At 43.7% G+C, this 20,879-nt stretch overlaps 1 protein-coding gene across 2 annotated transcripts in view; it reads left to right on the top strand.

Moving 5' to 3' along the window:
- Window positions 1–281: 281 nt before the first annotated feature.
- LOC122549395 (cysteine-rich secretory protein LCCL domain-containing 1-like) overlaps window positions 282–20,879 on the top strand; it is a 56,316-nt gene continuing 35,718 nt past the window's right edge. For both annotated transcript variants that reach the window (XM_043689147.1, XM_043689146.1), the window contains exons 1-4: window positions 282–489; window positions 913–1,328; window positions 17,264–17,382; window positions 17,502–17,634. In XM_043689147.1, coding sequence (XP_043545082.1) covers window positions 984–1,328; window positions 17,264–17,382; window positions 17,502–17,634 — 597 coding nt within the window. In that variant the 5' untranslated portion in view covers window positions 282–489; window positions 913–983. The remainder of the gene's footprint in view (window positions 490–912; window positions 1,329–17,263; window positions 17,383–17,501; window positions 17,635–20,879) is intronic.

Below are 20,879 nucleotides of genomic sequence, written 5' to 3'. Positions count from 1 at the left end.
GTTTCCCCCTGTTCCCAGTTTCCTCTGTTCCCGGTTTCCGCCCATTCCCGGTTTTCCCCTGTTCACAGTTTCCTCTGTTCCCGGTATTCCCCCATTCCCGGTTCCCCCTGTTCCCAGTTTCCTCTGTTCCCGGTTTCTCCCCCATTCCCGGTTCCCCCCCTATTCCCGGTTTCTCTCTGTTCCCGGTTTTCCCCCATACCAGGTTTTCCCTGTCTCTCCCTGGCCGCCCTGACTGTGAAGGGCTGGGGGCAGGTCCTGTAGCCGCGGTGCGGGGCTGTGGGCGGGGAGACGGCGCCAGGCGCTCTATAAAGGCAGCGGCGGGGCTCAGTCCGTGCTCCCAGCGGTGACTGTGGCGGAGCAAAGCGGATCATCCTGCCACTATCCCGAGCAGAGACCCTATCGCCCAGCCTTTCCCTGCCGCTGGAAAGCCCCCCCGTCCTGACACTCTCTCTGCAGCAGCAGCAGCAGTTGTTGTTGTGAGCCCTGACGGTAAGTCGGAACCGTTCCCCAGTCACTGAAATGCAGGATAGCAGCAGCTTGCACAGTTCTGGCTCCTTCAGCTCCTGGGAATTCTGTTTCCCCTTAACCAGGGGAACAGGATCCTCTCTCTGTGCTGGCACTGTCTGCCCCTTTAGGCTGCAACACCAGCAACTTCCACAGAATGAACTCCCTGAATTATATCCACATCACAAATCTCTCATAAACCCATCCTTTTTATCGTGTTAACTCTTAAAAACAATCAAGTGTTTTGTGGTTCAGGTAGCGGGATGTCTAGATATACTAGCGTCCTGGTTGTCTCCATGACAACACTAGGCACATACTTTTCCCCAATACTGGACCATTTATTCTTGTATATGTAACAAACAAAGATGCTGAGTCCTTTAACCCACAGTGTTCTCTTCATCTGCGCAGCTTCAAGCAAACCGGGATTTGGAGTGGTGCTGTGGAGTTAATCCCAGAATATTATTTTGTGGTCATTCACCATGAAGTCTTCAGGGTTGGGATGGATGAGACTCAGTGCTTCACTAATCATTGCACAAACAGTTATGATGATGAGCCCCAATGTTACTTCTGAGTTGGATGTAACGATGGCTCCATTGAAGAATGACCAAGAAGAACTCTTGGCAGGTGAAACAGTCACTCGAGTGAACAACAACTTTACAGATGGTTTGGATTCAATCCTGAGAAAATATTCGGGTCAACGTGGACAGATAACGTCCAGAAGGGCCAAGCGATCTATCACTGATCTGGACAGACAAGTAATCTTGGATCTTCATAACAAACTGAGGAGTCAGGTATCACCAAGTGCCTCCAATATGGAATATATGGTAAGTGCTTACCTCTTCTGCTTTAAAGCATCGTTTCAGCTTAATCTTTCAGGAAAAATAAGTAAAACAATATTGCTTGTTCAAAGTTAGAAACAAGCTTGTTTTTATTCAACTTCCGTTAAAGTTTACCAGATTATGAAGAAGGTTTCATCTTCTGTTGAAGCTAACAATGCAACCACCTGATGAAGGAGCAGCACACTGAAAGCTAATGCTTCCAATGAAACCTGCTGGACTATAACCTGGTGTGTGATTTGTGACTTTGAACAATCTAACTGTTTGTGTTTGTATTGGCATTATTGTGTGAATTTGTGTTTCTGATTTGCCCTTTGGAAATAACATGGAGTGGGGGGGCAAAAACTATTACATTTCTCAGATGGAGGATCACCTTCCACTCACAGCTGACCTTCATGGTATTTAATTGTCATTTTGTTTGTTCCTTCCAAATGCACAGTTGCAAAAAAAAAATCAGTGATAGCATCAGATAGTCATTAGACCTGAGTTGTCCTGCATTCCTGCAAAAAAAAAAGTCTTAAATTTATAGTTCTGATACTTACTATGTTTTGTTCAGGTGAAATAAAATTTGTCCTGTCTCAGCACCAAATTGCTCTATATGAATAAAATCTTACACAGAATGACATAAGATATGCAATACAGAAACAGACTGGCACGGACTGGTTTATGCTCCATTTGAATCTCCTCTCATCCTGCCTCATTTGGCTTGATTACCTTGTACCTTGTACCTTGTCGCTCAGATGCTTGTCTAGCTTCCCTTGAATGTACATGTACAATTCACTTCAACCACCTCCTCACCTAGTGACTTCTATGTACTTACCAATCTTTGGGTGAAGAAGATGCTTCTGAAATCCCTTTCCCATTTCATGGTCATTACGTTACATCAATGACGTCTGGTTATGCTGCTCCCCACGTGTGGAAACAGTCTGTCTGTGTCTATTTCATCAAAACTTTTCAGAATTTTAACTATCTCTCATTGGTCACCCTTCACTTTTTTGCTTTCAAGTAAAGGGTGTTGCAGCTTTTCTACTCACTTCTGGTACCATCCTTGTAAATCTGCAGTGCAACTCCTCCTGTCTCTACATACTTTTGGCAGTCAAAATTCCAAACAGTACTAAGTGCGATTGAACCTAAGATTGATATAAGTTCAGCAAAACACCATCACATTTCCATTCCATCCCTCTTGAAATAAAGCCTAATGCTTTGTTTTTCAAATGGCCTTGCTAACTTTTACAATCGGTACAGTGTGGAAACAGGCCATTCAGCCCACACCAATCCTCTTGGGGGCGTCCCACCCAGACTCACTCCATCCCTGTAACCCTGCATTTCCCATGGCTAATCCACCTAGCCTGCACTTTCTGGGCAATTTAGCATGGCTGATCTACCTAACCTGCACATCTTTGGATTGTTGGATGAAACTGGAGCACCCGGAGGAAACCCATACAAACAGGTGCTTGAGGATGGAATTAAACCCAGGTCCCTGGCACTGTGAGGCAGCAGTGCTGAGCCACTGTGCTGCCTTGGTGTAAATTTTTGGTGATTGCTGTATGGGTCCTCCAAGATCTCTTTATTCCCCTCCCCACCTTGACTTGCATGGTTCGAAATAGCAAATGGACTGTCTTCTTACCGAAATGTACTGGCTCACAATTCTGAGTTAAACTTCATTTTCCAATCTACTCTGCTTTCAAAGAAATGAAAAGATAACATAGAACTGGAGTATTCCATTTCCCAAACATTGGGCAGCATTTCCCAAACATTGGGCCACCCTGCGGGTGGTTTGGAAGGCAGGCAAGGGTGTAAAATAGGACATAATAGCACAGGAAACATTAGTAGTGCCCACAATCAGACCCAGCTTCCCCACCCACACAGCACAGCCCACTGTGATGGGAGAGCTGTCAGGCACCCTTTTTGCCACTGGATTAATGGAGTTCCTAAAGTCTACACTAAATAGGCAGATATAGGCCTTCTCCTGCCTTCCCATAATTCCTGTCAGGGTGGTAGTGCCCAATGGGAAGCCCATGAGCCCTAGCTGCTTAGATTGATGAGCAAGGAAAATAGATTACCTCCTTCACCGACCTCATACTTCTCATGGTCTTCTCCCTGACCCTGGCTTGAGATTTTCCCTCCACTTAACCATCTGCTCAACTTTCCATCCCCTGCCCCCGTTCACCAAGGTCTATCAAGCATGGACTGTCAAAACTACACGTCTCCCCATTCCCACACTTACCTCTCCATCCAGGTCTGAAGATTTCTGTTGGGAGCTAGGTGCATTTTCAGTGGTCGTCTAGTCCAACTGCTCAGGCAGAGAGCAGCTGGCCAATGAGGTGTTTCAACAAAAGTAGAAGTCTCTATGGGTCTCTGATTTATACACAGCAACTCTGTCCCTGCAGCCAGTTCAGTCAGTCTTTCCAATGGCACCCCCCCCCCCCCCCAGGTGACCTGAGCAATCAGGTACTCACAGGTGCACTCCCATGCCATCCCAGTCTCTTCAGGTTGGTCATGTATCTCCCAGCTCCTTGATCATCTCCTCCTGAGCCTCCTGGAAATCAACGATGACGGTGTGTTTCCTCAGGAGAGTTTGGGCAGATACAGCAGATTCTGGTTCACATCCTCCTCCATCTGCAGAGCTCTCTGCATTGCCAGGTTGGCAGTCCTTGGAAGACAGGGGTGTGGTTTTTCTTCCTTATTAACACCCTGTCAAATGTTAATTGGTTGCATGACCACTCAGTGGAATGGGGTGATCTTGACTCTGAATTTACTTTGAAGGCGTGGGAAACCCTAGTGCAATGTAAAAGTCTGCCCATTGTTCAATAGACAATAGGTGCAGGAGTAGGCCATTCTGCCCTTCGAGACTGCACCACCATTCAATATGGCTGATCATCCTTAATCAGTATCCTGTTCCTGCCTTATCTCCATAACCCTTGATTCCACTATCATTGAGAGCTCTATCCAACTCTTTCTTAAATGAATCCAGAGACTGGGCCTCCACTGCCCTCTGGGGCAAAGCATTCCACACAGCCACCACTCTCTGAGTGAAGAAGTTTCTCCTCATCTCTGTCCTAAATGATCTACCCTGTATTTTTAAGCTGTGTCCTCTGGTTCGGCACTCACCCATCAGCGGAAACATGTTTCCTGCCTCCAGAGTGTCCAATCCTTTAATAATCTTATGTCTCAATCAGATCCCCTCTCAGTCTTCTAAACTCAAGGGTATAGAAGCCCAATTGCTCCAGTCATTCAGCGTAAGGTAGTCCCGCCATTCCAGGAATTGACCTCGTGAACCTACGCTGCACTCCCACAATAGCCAGAATGTCTTTCCTCAAATTTGGAGACCAGAACTGCACACAGTACTCCAGGTGTGGTCTCACCAGGGCCCTGTGCAGCTGCAGAAGAACCTCTTTGCTTCTATACTCAATCCCTCTTGTTATGAAGGCCAGCATGCTATTAGCCTTTTTCACTACCTGCTGTACCTGCATGCTTACCTTCATTGACTGGTGTACAAGAACACCCAGATCTCTTTGTACTGCCCCTTTACCTAAATTGATTCCATATGGGTAGTAATCCGCCTTCCTGTTCTTGCCACCAAAATGGTTAACCATACATTTATCCACATTAAACTGCATCTGCCATGCATCTGACCACTCACCCCTAACCTGTCCAGGTCACCCTGTAATCTTCTAACATCCTCCTTACATTTCACCCTGCCACCCAACTTAGTATCATCAGCAAATTTGCTAATGTTATTACTAATACCATCTTCTATATCATTAATATATATTGTAACAAGCTGCGGTCCCAGCACTGATCCCTGCGGTACCCCACTGGTCACTGCCTGCCATTCCGAAATGGAGCCGTTTATCACTACTCTTTGTTTCCTATCAGCCAACCAACTTTCAATCCAAGTTAGTGCTTTGCCCCCAATACCATGCACCCTAATTTTGCTCACTAACCTCCTATGTGGGACTTTATCAAAAGCTTTCCAGGTACACTACATCTACTGGATCTCCCTCGTCCATCTTCAGATTCACATCCTCAAAAAATTCGAGAAGGTTAGTCAAGCATGATTTCCCCTTCATAAATCCATGCTGACTCTGACCTATCCTGTTACTACTAATCAGATGTGTCGTAATTTCATACTTTATAATAGACTCCAGCATCTTTCCCACCACTGAGGTCAGACTAACTGTCGCTTATGTTCAGGTCCTTCAGCCACTGTTACCTCAGGGAGATTGCTTGTGTCTTCCCCAGTGAACACAGATCTGAGGTACCAATTCAATTCTTCTGCCATTTCTTTGTTCCCCATAGTATATTCCCCTGTTTCTGTCTTCAAGGGCCCAATTTTAGTCTTAACCATTTTTTTGCTTTTCACATACCTAAAAATGCTTTTACTATCCTCCTTTATATTTTTGTCCAGTTTACCTTCATACCTCATTTTTTCTCTGCATATTTCCTTCTTAGTAATCCTCTGTTGTTCTTTAAAAGCTTCCCAGTCCTCCATTTTCCCACTTATCTTTGCTATGTTATACTTTCTCTTTTAACTTTATATGTTTCTTAACTTCCCTCGTCAGCCACGGCCACCCATGCCTCCTCCTAGGATCTTTCTTCCTTTTTGGAATGAACTGATCCTGCATCTTCTGCATTATACCCAGAAATATCTGCCATTGTTCCCCACTGTCATTCCTGCTAAGGTATTGCACCATTGAACTTTGACCAGCTCCTCCCTCATAGCTCCATAGTTCCCTTTATTCAACAGAAATATTGTCACTTCTGATTGTACCCTCTCCGCCTCAAATTGCAGATTGAAGCTTATTGTATTATGGTCACTACTTCCCAATGGCTCCTTCTCTTCGAGGTCTCTGACCAATTCTGGTTCGTTACACAATACCAGATCCAGAATTGCCTTCTCCCTGGTAGGCTCCAGCACCAGCTGTTCTAAGAATCCATCTCGGAGGCACTCCACAAAGTCTCTTTCTTGAGGTCCAATACCATCCTGATTCTCCCAGTCTACCTGCATGTTGAAATCCCCCATAACAACTGTAGTATCATCTTTGCGACAGGCCAATTTCAGCTCCAGACTACTGTTTGGGGGCCTGTAGATAACTCCCAAGAGGGTCTTTTTACCCTTAGAATTTCTCAGCTCCATCCATACTGTCTCTCCAGCTCCTGATTCTAGGTCCCCCCGTGCAAGGGACTGAATATCATCCCTTACCAACATGGCCACCCCACCCCCTCTGCCCATCAGTCTGTCCTTACGATAGCATGTGTAGCCTTGAATATTCATTCCTGAAGCCAATCGTTGGATTTCTGTTCACTTTGTGAAATGATTGTGTGCTCATAGAATAATTTATCACCCTTTTTAATTTGTTGGAGCAAATCAGTTACACATTGACTTACCTTCATTATTTTAATTGGAAATATTGTGTGTGGGGGGGTGTGTGTGACCAGCAGGCAAAGGGAACCATGTGAAATTGTTGACAATCAATTTTAAATAGTCAGGTAACACACTGCAATATCTGCCAGAATAATTATTGAACATTTTTAGATTTAGATAGGAACATGTTAACATTTGATGAAAATATCATGCAACATCCTGGAAGAAACTTTACTTGATGAGCCTGTTTTAAAACGTGGTAGGACCACATTGATGGCTAGCACTAAAGTGTTAAAGTCTCTCATCAAAAGTTGGTGAGCTTTACTGTAGAATTTCCTTTTTGCTTTTGGAAACTGAGAGCAGCTACCTGTATGTGGCAGTCTAACATAGGAACCACACCTGCACTTTTCATTTCCATGAAGAGGGAATAGAATTTACAACAGCACCGGTCATTTCTCCAGTGATACGGCAAATCTGCAAAATCCTACTCTGCACAGAGAGAGAGAGAGAGAGAGAGAGAGAGAGAGCAGCAGCAGAAAGTGTTTCTTTCCAAAGGCTCATGTTGACTTCTGGATGGTGGGTATGCAGGTGACAGCAAGAGAATAAATGGCCATGTGTGTATTTAACTAACTTTTTCAACTTGTAATATTATGCAAGTGCTACCAATAAAAATAGTTTGTTATATTTTAAGGCCTAATACTAATATTGACAATTACTTATGTGCATAAAGTGCACTTATGTGCACATTGTGCTGCTGCTAGAACAGTTTGTGTTTGACTAGATGTTGATATGGAAAGTAATTTATATGCCTTTTCTAACTAGGGTTTTTAATTATGTTTCTTCTTGTTTCCAATTGCCTTAATATTAGCCTGCATATATAATAATTTATGATTTTGCCTGTGTAAAGGTAACTTGAATCAACTAGAAGAGAATAGATATCCTGAGACAATGAAATGTTTGGGGTAACTAAGCTTTCTGGTAGCCGTCATTCATCAATTGTTTTTATTTACCTAAATATGAAGTAAATTTATATGCAGAAAATGTTAAGCTTTTACCCAATTGGCTAGATTACTGAAATCACAACAAGTATAGGAACAGTCATTCTTGTTGTGTGCCTTAAACTGCTTACTGTCTGTTCATGATTAGATTCCCTAGAGTGTGGAAACAGGCCCTTCGGCCCAACAAGTCCACACCGACCCTCCGAAGAGCAACCCACCCAGACCCATTCCCCTACACCTAACACTATGGACAACTTAGCATAGCCAATTCACCTGGCCTGCACATCTTTGGATTGTGGGAGGAAACCGGAGCACCCAGAGGAAACCCACGCAGACAATGTGCAAACTCCACACACAGTTGCCCGAGGCAGGAATTGAACCCGGGTCCCTGGTGCTGTGAGGCAGCAGTGTTAACCACTGTGCCACACTTATATAATCTTTTAGTGAAATGTTGTATCAAAAAGTTGAAAGCCAATTCGTGAAAATGAGAAATACCAAGCTGTTATACAAATCCACCTGTTTCCTACTCTAAAACATGATGGATGTGTTGAAAAGTAAAAAAAATGTAAATTTAAAATGTCACCATGCGAATTAATATGTGAAAAGATAATATGTTTGTAAGGGTTATGTCAATGGGCATTAAATGGTTCAAGATACAACTTAAGTGTCAAAAGATGTACAATATAAGCTGTTATCACAGCAATACATTGTGTGACCTGTGTTCAGGCATAGCTTCTGCTATGCTATACTTTTGCAGGTTTGCATCAATGAAAAGCACAATTCAGGAGCTTGACTCAAGTGTTATGTGTGTGTTCCTCCAGATGGCTGTCTTGTTTGGATTTCAATGTTTAGAAAGTAATAAGAATGTCCATTGGATTCCACAAGTAATTTCTTCACTTTGTGACTGAGGTTCACTTTGCAATAGTTTATGTTAGAAATTCAGATCCAGGCTCAACATAGTTTTCCAACTGTTTAAATTGTGAATTGGAAAATCATGTGTAATGTTCACCTAAATTTCTGTGCAGGCAGGACTGCTGAGGACAAGAGCATAAAGTTGAAGTTACTCCTTTATAAGCCTGGTGCTGAGGTATTTCTAGTGACTCAGAATTTCCCAAACACTTCTGTCATCGAATTAGCTCACTTATACCATTTGAGTTTGTTCTATAGAACAAAAATCAGCACTTAAGATGTCTTTTTTTAATTACTTGTGCTGTAATATTTTAGTAGGATTTTGGCATTGATTCATAGCTACAGTCAATGCATAAAATAATTATCATTGCTCCACTCTGCAGTTCACTTGTTGAAGTTTGCAAATTTCTTGAAATTATGCCAGTTTTCTTGCCACAGTCATTTTGATTGAACAATAATGACCATAAACAAATGTTTTAAAGTAGAATAACATCTTTTCTTTCCCTCCAATACTTCTCTAACTTGTAGCTAAAATCCAAACTGCTTTTGCGGAAATATCTGATCACATAGTTCTGTTTTTTAAGCCCCTCTCTCAGATCCAGCAGTACTCCCTGCATTCTGCAACAGTTCGCAATAACATTTGACGTCAGTAGCTGCCCTGTTGTACCACGGATTGGTGGATGTGTGATTGCTTTCAATGAAAAGCAATCAATTAACTAACCGGAAAGAATAAGTAAAGTGCATGCTTTTACTAAGACTGCCAATAGGTTGCAAGCTTGAAGTTACAACGTGAAGCCAAATGCAATTTGGAAATCATTAATTTTTGATCAAAGCATACTGACAGAATTCACTAGTTTTTCAGATTGCTTGTTCTGCGCATGAAATTAAAAAAAATATTGCAAATACAAAATAAAGGCAGAAAAAGCTGCAACTACGTAAGCCATTTTGTATAAATTATTTGTTTGAATTTATATGACAAAATGGTAGATTTCAAAGTAAGAATTTACTAATGACTATGAAACCATTGCTGGTTGGTAGGAGAAACCTACCTAGCTCACTAATGTCCTTCAGGCAACAAAATCTGCCATGTTCACTTGGTTTGGCTCACATATGACTCCATACCCAGAGCAATGTGGTTGCCTTTCAACTACCTCCTGAAATGGGAGAACATGAGGACTGCAGATGCTGGAAAAGCACAGCAGGTCAAGCAGCATCCGAGGAGCGGGAGAATTAATGTTTCGGGGCATAAGCCCTTCATCAGGAATGAGCTCATTTCTGATGAAGGGCTTATGCCCGAAATGTCGATCCTCCTGCTCCTTGGATGCTGCCTGACCTGCTGTGCTTTTCCAGCACCATAGCCTTGACTACCCCCTGAAATAGCCTAGCAAACCACTCAGTTCAAGGGCAACTGGGGATCAGCAAACGTGCTGGTTGGCAATGACACCCACATCCCCTGCATGAACTTAAAACAAAATGATTAAACAGGGTGGAGCTAAATCTGATCGCCTCCAAAATAGATGCAATGTTTAACTAAATAGCCCAAACTGGTTGATTGCAATGCAGGTAACATGCTTATTTACTGTGTGCAGTTAGCATTAATCATGCTATTCATTCATTGCACACGTCAGCTAGGGCCCAAAATGATAACTTGGTAACGCTAGCTTGCTCTGTATAAAGATAGCATGTATTCAGCAAGGGGAGTTGCATGGTTATTGATGCAGGGTGTTGCAGCATGTAGAAATGGACCTGAACTGGGGTAGCATTGAAGAGTGGAATAGTAGAGCAAGGCTTCCAACGTTTTTAGACACTGCCCTAGAGACCTTGATGGAGGAATGAAAAGTAGGGATGTGATGCTCTCTATCCACAGTGGGCCAGGAGCTGACTCTGACAGTGCTCCCACTGTCTTTTGAGCAGATAGCAACGAAGGTCAATGCCAGAATCCTTTTCCCAGAGGATCTGGATTTTATGCCATTAAGAATTTCAGTCACCTCACATGAGTAATCAAGGTCAGCGATTGCATCTTCAAATGCCAAATTCTGAAAATGCTCAATTCCCGCCATCCACATCATTAATTTTCATCAACGGGGCTCATTGCATCATTTAGATGCTCCTCAATGGCCTCACACATATACAGCACAGCTGCTATCCTTAGACTCACATAGTTTCCATACATTAGGCAAGACCAATGCTGTAATATCAACAGATTACATAATATTCAGGCAGAATTTTCTGTCTCTTTCTGAACGGGAGGCATAGAACGTAAGAGAGCATAAAATAACTGATTTCTGCATAATAAGACTGCTGCCCCACACCACACCATCACCCTTCTACCCTGCTACTGTTAGACACTCGAAGTGCAACTGGTCGACTGGCAAAGGAATAATTGGAAGACATGGGAATAAGAGTGGGTTGGCTATGTTGAAGGATTATTAACCCAAGGGACTCGATTGCTGAGCCAGAAAAGAAATGAGTTTATCTGGGCAGTTTGAATTCTGTCTATTTTAAAATTCCAGTTATGATTATTCATTAGTGATGGTGAACATCTAACTGGTGAGTTGCTGCAATAATCCATCCAGGTCACAAAGGTTCTTTCAGAGTGGAAGATTTGCTTTCCTTACCTGTTTCTGGCGTTTATGTGGCCAAGTCTGAAATGCTCCATGAAATGGCTTAGCACGGGCTTCAGTTGTCAAGGTAACTTGCCACGACTTTTATCAGGGCAATTAGGGATGGGAAATAAATTGGGGCCTTTTGAATGACACTTAAATCCCACAAATGAACAACACAGGTGTGATTTCACACTCTCCTCCACCAGCTCAGATACTGTTACTGCACAAACTTTAGGTGAATCTTTAGACCAATACTTCCCATATATTTTCTCATCGGAGGTCCATTTTGATTTTCGGAGATTCCCAAGCATTATAAGCAGTGGGGATTATGAGAGGGTGGAGTGGCTGCATGATGGGGGAAGAGGGGAGGAAATGTCTGTGAGGGTGGGAGGCGAATGCTAGTGTGGAGGTGGGGATGGGGGGGGTGGGTGCGGTAAGTAGCTGTAAAGAGGAAGTTGCCTGTGAGAGAGCACGTGATCTGTTGAGTGCCGCAGCAGGGAAGCTGCTGTATCCACAAGATTTTACATACAAAGAACCTACTCCCTATCAGGTTCGGGCCTTAATCTTGGGCAGTGAGGCCACATTGACTCCTTAACAACCTGTGCCATTTAAATGGACCTCACAGCTGTTAGCAATTGGTTGGAGCCCCTCGGCGGCCATTACTGTAGTGTAGCTTATGACCTCAAAGTCTCGGCTGGTATCCCCATTTAAGGGGGGCATGACCTACCGTTTAGGAAAGCCTGGTTTAGAAGATCCGCACATAGTGGGATTCTGGACACGAATGGCCTGTGAGTAAGGGATGTAGGGAGGTATGGTTTACCAGAGGGAGAAGTTGCACAAAGTTTTGCCACTAAGATGAGACATTGGTGGCACAGACTCAATGGGCTGAAGGGCCTCCTTTTGTATTGAATCACTGATACAGTGACTCAGATGAGGACCTAATACATTAGCCTACAGGAGAATGATGAGCCATTAAGGCCAGTGTCCGATTGCACCTTCTCAGGCTTGGAGCATAAATGCTGTCATCCTGAGGTTCGTCTGCAGAAGCCGGATTGCTGTACTGTCATGGTCGCTGCTCCCCTCTTTAAACACTGAATATCAGGATGACAGGAGTGGCAGTTCACGTGACAACCGTCTGTACTTCCAGACTTGGGGTGATTTCTGCCTGTGCTCCAGTGGACTTTGAGGTATTAGTCATGAGCGTTGCAACATGGTCGTGTGTCCAAGCCTGATCACTTCCCTGCCAGAAATGATAAGCCCCAAGCTCTGATTAAATATAGCAAAGGACTGTGGAAGCTGGAGATCTGAAAGCGAAAGTGAAATTGCTGGAGAAACTCAGCAGGTCTGGCAGCATCTATGGAGAGAAAGCAGTTAACATTTTGAATCTGATAACTTTTCACCAGAACTGTTCGTAGCTGGGAGGATCTGATCTTTGTACTTAGACTCGAAGCTCCACTTGTGTCTGGTTTGTACCAAATCCTTCAGTTTGGATGGAGGACTGGCAACTTGAAACAACTAGCAGGCATGCCAACCACTTGTAGAATTAGACCCGGACTAGAAACTTCTAATTTGTATGTTTGTGTATTCCTTTTAAAAGGGGTCAACCAGCAACTGATCTGCAAGTGGGCGGCACGGTGGCACAGTGGTTAGCACTGCTGCCTCACAGCGCCTGAGACCCGGGTTCAATTCCCGCCTCAGACGACTGACTGTGTGGAGTTTGCACGTTCTCCCCGTGTCTGCGTGGGTTTCCTCCCACAGTCCAAAGATGTGCAGGTCAGGTGAATTGGCCATGCTAAATTGCCCGTAGTGTTAGGTAAGGGGTAAATGTAGGGGTATGGGTGGGTTGCGCTTCGGCGGGGCGGTGTGGACTTGTTGGGCCGAAGGGCCTGTTTCCACACTGTAAGTAATCTAATCTAAGTGGCAGATGACCCCTTTTTAACTGGTGTTGGTGGGAGGTCAGTCATCATTGAATGAGTAGGTTAGAGTCCCTATGGTCTGGAAACAGGCCCTTCGGCCCAACAAGTCCACACTAACCCTCCAAAGAGTAACCCATCCAGACCATTCCCCTACCCTACATTTACTAATGCAGCTAACACTATGGGCAATTTAGCATGGCCAATTCACCTGGCCTGCATGTCTTTCAGATTGTGGGAGGAAACCGGAGCACCCAGAGGAAACCCATGCAGACACCGGGAAAACATGCAAACTCCACACAGACAGTTCAAACCCAGGTCCCTGGCTCTGTGAGGCAGCAGTGCTAACCACTGAGCCACCATGCCAGCCCATGGTCAGTAGTGCAGGGTTCAAACAAGGCATTTGTTCAAGCATTGAGCTCTGGAATGGTATAGTTGGCATTAAATCATCACTGCAAATGCATCAATATGGCAATCTCCCTGCTCTACATACTCTAGTGGGAGTTAATTGTGCCCTGTGAAGTGCTTTAATAATATGTAGCCAAAAGTTGGCACTTCCCAAAAGGCACCTATAGCACCCGAATAACGGGCTGTATGGAATTCAATTTAATGCCCAGAGTTTGCTTAGAAAAACATTCGTTCATGTGTTCATATACTGGTCTAAGTCTGAAAGTTTTGTTAACAGAAGTCACACAGATAATTTTTCCAGGATCTGAAAGCATGGTTCAAACAGTAGATTGACCTCACTGATAGTTTGGTCTGGGAAAAATAAGGAGAACCGGAGTAGCTCCATGGATGAAAAATAAATAGCTGTGTCCCTTGAGGCAGAAGATGATGAATGATTGAAATGCAAATGATGTATGATCATGAACGAAGAGGATAGGAAACAGACCCGAATCACAAAAGAAGGTTTCTTCATTCTGTAATTTGAATTAGACCAATCTTGCTGAGACTAAAAACAAACACCAGTCTTTTTTCCCAATGTACAGATGTAATTTTAGAAAGATGGCATGACCCTTTTATTTAAATTTCACCACATTTCTTTTATGATATAATTACTGGTTGTAATTTATTAAAACCAACAGGAAGACTGACCTAACGATTCCATTGAACTTAACGGCATAGGTAATGAAATAGTAAGATTGGGACTGCTGTTGTCACAGCTGTTACAATAAATGACAGGAGTTATTTACATGGATGCAGGCTATTATTACAGCACAGCTTTACAGAGAATACAGTCATGGAGAAAGGAAGGAAAAGTCATGTTCATTTTTGCTTAATTCCTCAAGGGAGCATTAGAATTTTCAGGAGCAGGAAGCCGCTGTTAGCTACAACAAATCTGCCCTTTTTTTATATAGATTTCAACCTACGTAAAAATATCTTCACTTTTTGGAGAGAATGTGCTGACCAGAGAAGGGAGATGGACAAAGAAAAATGAGAATTCTAAGCACAGGATTAAAATCAAGGATGGGGAGTAATACTTCTGTTTGTAAAAGGGTTGGGGGTGAGAGTATTCACTAGATGGATGTTCCTGGAAGTCAAGCACATTTGGTGTGTAACACCTCAAAGGACATTTTGATACTGTAAAGATGCTTTTATAAGAAAATGCTTGCTTTTGTAATAAAGTGTGGACAATACAAAAATATGAAATGAGGGAATGTGTCAGAAATTTACATGTCTCCAAGTGTTAAAATTTTTTCAATTTACTTAGAATGACAGCATAAATGTGGTGCCCTTTACAAAGCTACTAGCTCCTAAAGCACTCCACAAATGGATATGAGAGTGAATGCTGCAATGAAGAAGGAGAAACTGAGGGTGGATGGCAGAACAGTTGGTTAAAGACGTCTCACTCTGAGGATAATGAATGTTATTTCTGTGAATTTTCAAGAAAGCACTTGGCAAGCTATTCCATAAAAGGTTGATTAACAACATTAAGATTTAAGGAATTGGAAGGCCAGTTTGCAATTGGACTAAACATTAGCTTAAGGACTGCCAACAGCAGTGTCCTAAATATCAGGGAGTGTTGCTATGTGAGTGAAGAGACTGTGGTACACTGAGCAACATTAGACGCCGGTATTATGTTGGGTGGGAGATGTCAGACTAAGATGCATTCATGGAACTTGCCCAGCAGCTGTGGTCATTAGACTTCTTGCGATACTGCTTCAAGGTCCTTCAGGCCAGATGTTGAGGGTTTGCCTTCCTGGCCATGTACTCTCACTCTCTTCTGAAGATGGTCTTTGAGGGTCTTCTGCAGACTATCAGGTCTATGACAACTCTCTTCAAGAGCAATCCAGCGGCTGCATTCGTCTTCCCTTTCCCTGTTCGTCCCATGTTTCTTCTCCCTCTGGTGCTTATCTAATTCCCATTTTTTAAAAAAAAGATTGAGCTTGTACTCAGTACAGATTGAGGATGATCAGCCATGATCATAATGAATAGTGGTGCAGGCTCAAAGGGCAGAATGGCCTACTCCTGCACCTATTGTCTATTATGACCATTCGCAACATTAAAAAAATCAATCTGTAAAATTGTTGCTTCTTTGGCCAATCATTTAAAATGAGTCCTTTGATTCTTGACCCTTCTGCCAATGAGAACAGTTTCTCTCTGTCTGGACCCATCATGACTTCTGATGAGGCAGAAAGGTGATGATCAAGAAAAATCCTCCTGAACACGTTTCCGAATTTCTTCTTTCTTTTGCCCTTACACTACTCCTATCCCAGTCTTTCCCAGTCTATCTCCGGGATGGTTGAAATCCTGTTTCTATCCCAGTCTCTCTCAGGAATGGTTGAAATCCTGCACTTGCACTACACTGTAGATCTTCAGTCTCTCTGTAATATTCTGGGAAATGTACCCTCTCTTTCTACTGGTTGTGGCCTGTAGAATATATCCAGCTGTGTAATGACATCCTTGTTGTTTCTAAACTCCAATCAAATAGATTTCATTCTTGACATCTCCAGGGTGTCTATCTCCACCACTGCAACATTCTCCTTCGTCAGTAATGTCCTTTCTTCCTTCTCGGTCTTTTCTGAATACTCAGGAATATTTTAAATGCAGGTATCTACCCTTTTCTTTTGTGCCAGGTCTCCATTGTTGCACAACATCATATTCCTGGGTAACTATCTGCAACAACAGCTCCCCCAATCTCATTTACGTTTTATAAATTTGGCTCTCTATACTGTCAACCTGAATGAGAGCTTGTAGTTTTCTTCCTTGGCCTGACCACCATGTAATATCTTACTCTGGTGCTATCTCTGTCTCTGAATCCTTTCAGTGCTTTGATTCTCCTTTCTAATTCGACACCCTGATTCCCTTTGCCCTGCTAAAATATTTTGAAACCCCTCTGAGGGCAAGCTGCCCTGAGAGGACATTGGCCCTCAACAGAGCCAGGGCACATCTGTCTGGTTTGACCTAGTCCCAGCTCCCGAGAACAACTCCCCACAGCTTAGTATTTTAAAGCCGTCCCTAATGCACCGAATGCCCAACTTTGCATTCACCTTTTTCCATCCTCGCTAGATTGTGATATTGAGTGTAATCCAGTGGGTGCTAGTATGGAGTCCTGATTACTAATCTTATCCTGTAAATTCTGCCTCATTCCTTGTTCTATCTATGCCATTGGTACCAATATAAACTGTGGCCTCCAGCTGGTATCCTTCATCTTTAGAAGGTTTTTTTTCTTAATTCATTCTTGTGATGAGGGTGTCACGGGCTCGGCTAGTATTTATTGCCCATCCCTAATTGCTCAGAGGGCAGTTACGAGTCAACCACATTGCTGTGGGTCTGGAGTCACATGTAGTCAAGTCCAGGTAAGGATGGCAGTTTCTTCCCTAAAGGATTTTAGTGGCTCTGCAACCACTCAGTGCCATTCTGGACCCCAGCAGCAGGGATGTGCTACAGCATTCTGAAATCATATTTCTCAACCGAGAAATGCCTGTCTGTTCCCTAACTATTGAACCTCCCAAACTGCCTCCTTTCCCCTACTCGACACAACTGAGCCAGCCTCTTACGGTGGATTTAGTTGACAGAAACATTTCTGACTCGTTGCCAATGTGACCTTTTTAGTTGGGGTTGTTCTGTTCTGCACGCTCCACGTTTGTCTCTGAACTACCTTTTGTTTGAACTCCTTCCTTTGCAGACATGGGACAATGAATTGGAAAGATCTTCAGAAGCTTGGGCTGCAGGTTGCCAATGGGAACATGGTCCAGCTTATCTGCTGCCTTCGATAGGGCAGAATCTGGGAGCACACTGGGGCAGGTATTGCATACTATCCCCGAATAGCATGAATTAGGTTGTTGCAGAGTTTATATGTATTTCAGATTTTTGTCTTTAAAGATTGCTGTCGTGTTTTTTAAAAGTAAAAATTAAATCCACAGATATCGGCCGCCTACCTTTCATGTTCAAGCATGGTATGATGAAGTTCGAGATTACATGTATCCATATCCTCAAGAATGTAACCCGTGGTGTCCCTATAGATGTGTTGGGCCAGTGTGCACCCATTATACTCAGGTAGGCTTGAATTTAAATAAATATTTAATAGAGTCATTGTCGCTAGTAGATGCTGTCAATGGTAAGTAGTTTGAATTGTAAAAAAGGAAAGCTTGGTTATTTTAATCTGCTGCTTCAACCACTTCTAGGTTTAGTTCAAATTCTCATCCATTGAATTGAAATCGTTTTTTTCTACAGTGAAATATAGACAAATGGTTTGATTTGATTCATTCTAGTCACATATCCCCAAGTACAGTGAAAAGCTTTGTTTTGTGAGCAGTACAGGCAGATTATAGTAAACAAGGACATACAGGTTGTAGGGTGCTTAGACAGAGTGAGGGTTACACAAAGGACATGCACAAAGCAAGACCAGTGTTATTTGAAGTTAGAGAAGTCCATCCAGCAGTCTAATAACAGCAGAGAAGAAGCTGTTCTTGAACCTGTATGTGTTCAAACTTCTGTATGTTGGGAAGGGGTATTACCGGGGTCAGAGGGCTCTTTGGTTTTGGCAGCCTTTCCATGGCAGTGAGAAGTGAAAATGGAATCCATGGATGAAAGGTTATCTTCCGTGATGGTCTGGGATGCGCACACAGCTTTCTGCAGTTCCTTACTGCAGTTCTGAATTGCCATACCAGGATATCAAGCACCCTGACAGTATGCTTTCTGTGGTATATCTGTCGAAGTTAGTGAGAGTCCTTATGGATATCCTGAATGTCCTAAGTTGCCTGAGGAAGAAGAGACATTATTGTGCCGCCTTGAGCATCACATCTACATGGGAGATCCAGGGCAGATGGTTGGCTATCGTCACTCTGAGGAATTTGACTCTCTCGACTCTGTCCACCTCCAGCTCTGAGGTCAATGATTGGTTCTTTTGTTTTTTCCGAAATCGAGAGAGAGAGAGAGAGATAGTTATCATTGCATCAAATATCAAATTAGTTTGGCTGGAATCAATTTGGTTCCACAAAATTTAACACTTATGAGATAATCTGGCTACAATGGGCAGTGTAGGAAATGGGAACACCTAATTGTAACAGGAAAAAAACTGCTGTCCTGAGAATGTGACTAAAAGAAAAGAACAACTGTTATTTTGAAGGCTCCCCACAATTTCCTAAAGTGCTTGACACTGATCCCAATACATTAGGTGTACAGTTGCTGTTACAATATAGGAAATGTGATAGCTGGAATATTCCCAGAAAGGTCCAACAAGGTTTCTTGTCACCTCGGTGGTGCTTTTAGTGGTGATGTCGGGGGGCAGTGTTATGAAAATAGCAGAGAGCTGCATTAGGGTTGCTCCCTGACATTATTGCATGGAGGAGCTTTCCATGGAGTGGATAGATACTCTGATTAACTGCCTACACCAGAGAGAAAGGCAGCCAATTTTGCATGTCAGATTTAAGGCTCCCAATTATTAACTGGAGGTCCATGCTGGCAGCTATGTGGGGTGAAATATGCTGCAATATTCCGTGGGAGCAGAGCATGCCCTCCAACATGTGGTCTGGCACTAACAGTGCTAAAAGGGGTAGATTTCAAATGGATCTGGCAACTGAGGACTAGGCATCTGTGAGGCACTCTGGGCCATTGAGCTACAGCAGAATGGTATTCCATCAAACTGGTGGCCTCATGGTACGGCACATCTCCCTCTTCACCGTAACCATGAAACCAGGAATCAACCCCCGTTCAAAGAGGAATGCAGAGGGGCATGCCAGGGCAAGCATGTAAAAGTGAGCTGTCAACCCAGTGAGGCTACAAGACAGGACTACCTGTGTGCCAAGCGGCAGAAGCAGCAGTGATTGAGTGAGCTAAGCAATCCCCCAATCAATGGGTCAGATCTAAGTTCTTCTCTCCTGCCTCCTCTTGTTGTGAATGGAGGTGGACCATGACACAACTCAGCGGAGAAGGAAACTCCACAAGACCACAATGACAGGGGGAGCCCAGCACATCACCACAGTGTACCCCTGTTCAACCAGCCATGCTCCAACTCCCCACCCCCCCCCCCCCCCCCCCCCCCCACACTCCACCCAATGTGGCTCACATCACATGATCTCACATGGTCTCTAACCATTCATCTCTGGCAGTGGTGGATTAGACACCATCTGGGCTCTGATCCACTCCATCTGCTTCTCTTTCTGTTTTCTTTTCTTCTTCACTTTTTTTTGTTGTACTTTTTAGATCGTGAGGTGAGTTTGGGAAAATAGTGCAAGAAATATTGCTAGGCCTCACGATTGCAGACTGTCTGAGGAAACAGTAAATTACCATGTATTGGACTGAATTGTGAGATTTTTGTGTCACGGATCCACTTATTGGTTTGAAATACCATGGAGAGAAACCCTCCCATGGCACTCACCAGGATTGACACTTAGCTGATTTCTGGTAAAATGCAGCCCAATGTGAGGCCCTCGAGGCAAAACCTGAGAAGTGGCTGGGAGAGGTTGACCATGGCAGTCAATTCCCAGAAGTCCTGGCAGCAACATTGAAAAGTGTTTATTATCCTCATGTGGAGGGGGAAGGTCAGTGAATGCATTCTCATCCATCACCATTGCACTGACATCTCGCACTGCTCAATTCCACAATCCCAGTGAGCAGACTAAAGCCAGGCAGTCCCTCATGGGCAGGACGTACCAAATCACTGGGTGCTCTCACAATGAGGCTGTTACATTTGATATTGCGAAGGATTTAGAAACGTGGTATGTTCCACCATCATGTAGCTTGTTTTCCAGCCCCACACCTTGGCCTGTCCTCCCAACGTTTACCGTCTCAGCTACCCACCCACCCAGTTGCCACAACCTGCTTAGGAAAGGCGAGACCACGTCACCATAAGCCAGATTTGCAGATGGGGATCTACTGCGGAAGACTCCAGCAAAGACTTGTGACAAAGCTGCTCCTTTAACAAGGTTATGCAATCCTTGGGTTTTTTTCTCAGAGAGGTCGTAAACGAACAGACTCCGAAAAGTCTAGGGTTGAAGGGTTTTAGGGCCAATTTGATAATAGCTAACAGATATTGCCTCAGCAGAGGCTGTCAAATTTTAAAAAAAGCACTTGTACAATGAAAGGGGAGTGGCCAGTTCACCCCAGCACAGCTTTTCTCTGGGTCGGTTTGGTTTTTAGCAGTAATATGGAAAAAAAGCTGCTGGAGCCAAAGAAGCAAGTCCTGGCTGGTACTCTCTCACTGACATGTCTCCTGTAAGACCCTGGGTTTGATTTTACCTTTTGTGCCAAGGGGGTGTTTATGGGGATTTTTGCAAGTATTTGGAACACCATTATGAAGT

The sequence above is a fragment of the Chiloscyllium plagiosum genome, chromosome 4, assembly GCF_004010195.1.
Source record: "Chiloscyllium plagiosum isolate BGI_BamShark_2017 chromosome 4, ASM401019v2, whole genome shotgun sequence".
Classification (NCBI taxonomy): Eukaryota; Metazoa; Chordata; class Chondrichthyes; order Orectolobiformes; family Hemiscylliidae; genus Chiloscyllium; species Chiloscyllium plagiosum.
The sequence above is the reverse complement of the archived record's forward strand: the minus strand, read 5'-3'. Positions and strand labels throughout refer to the sequence as shown.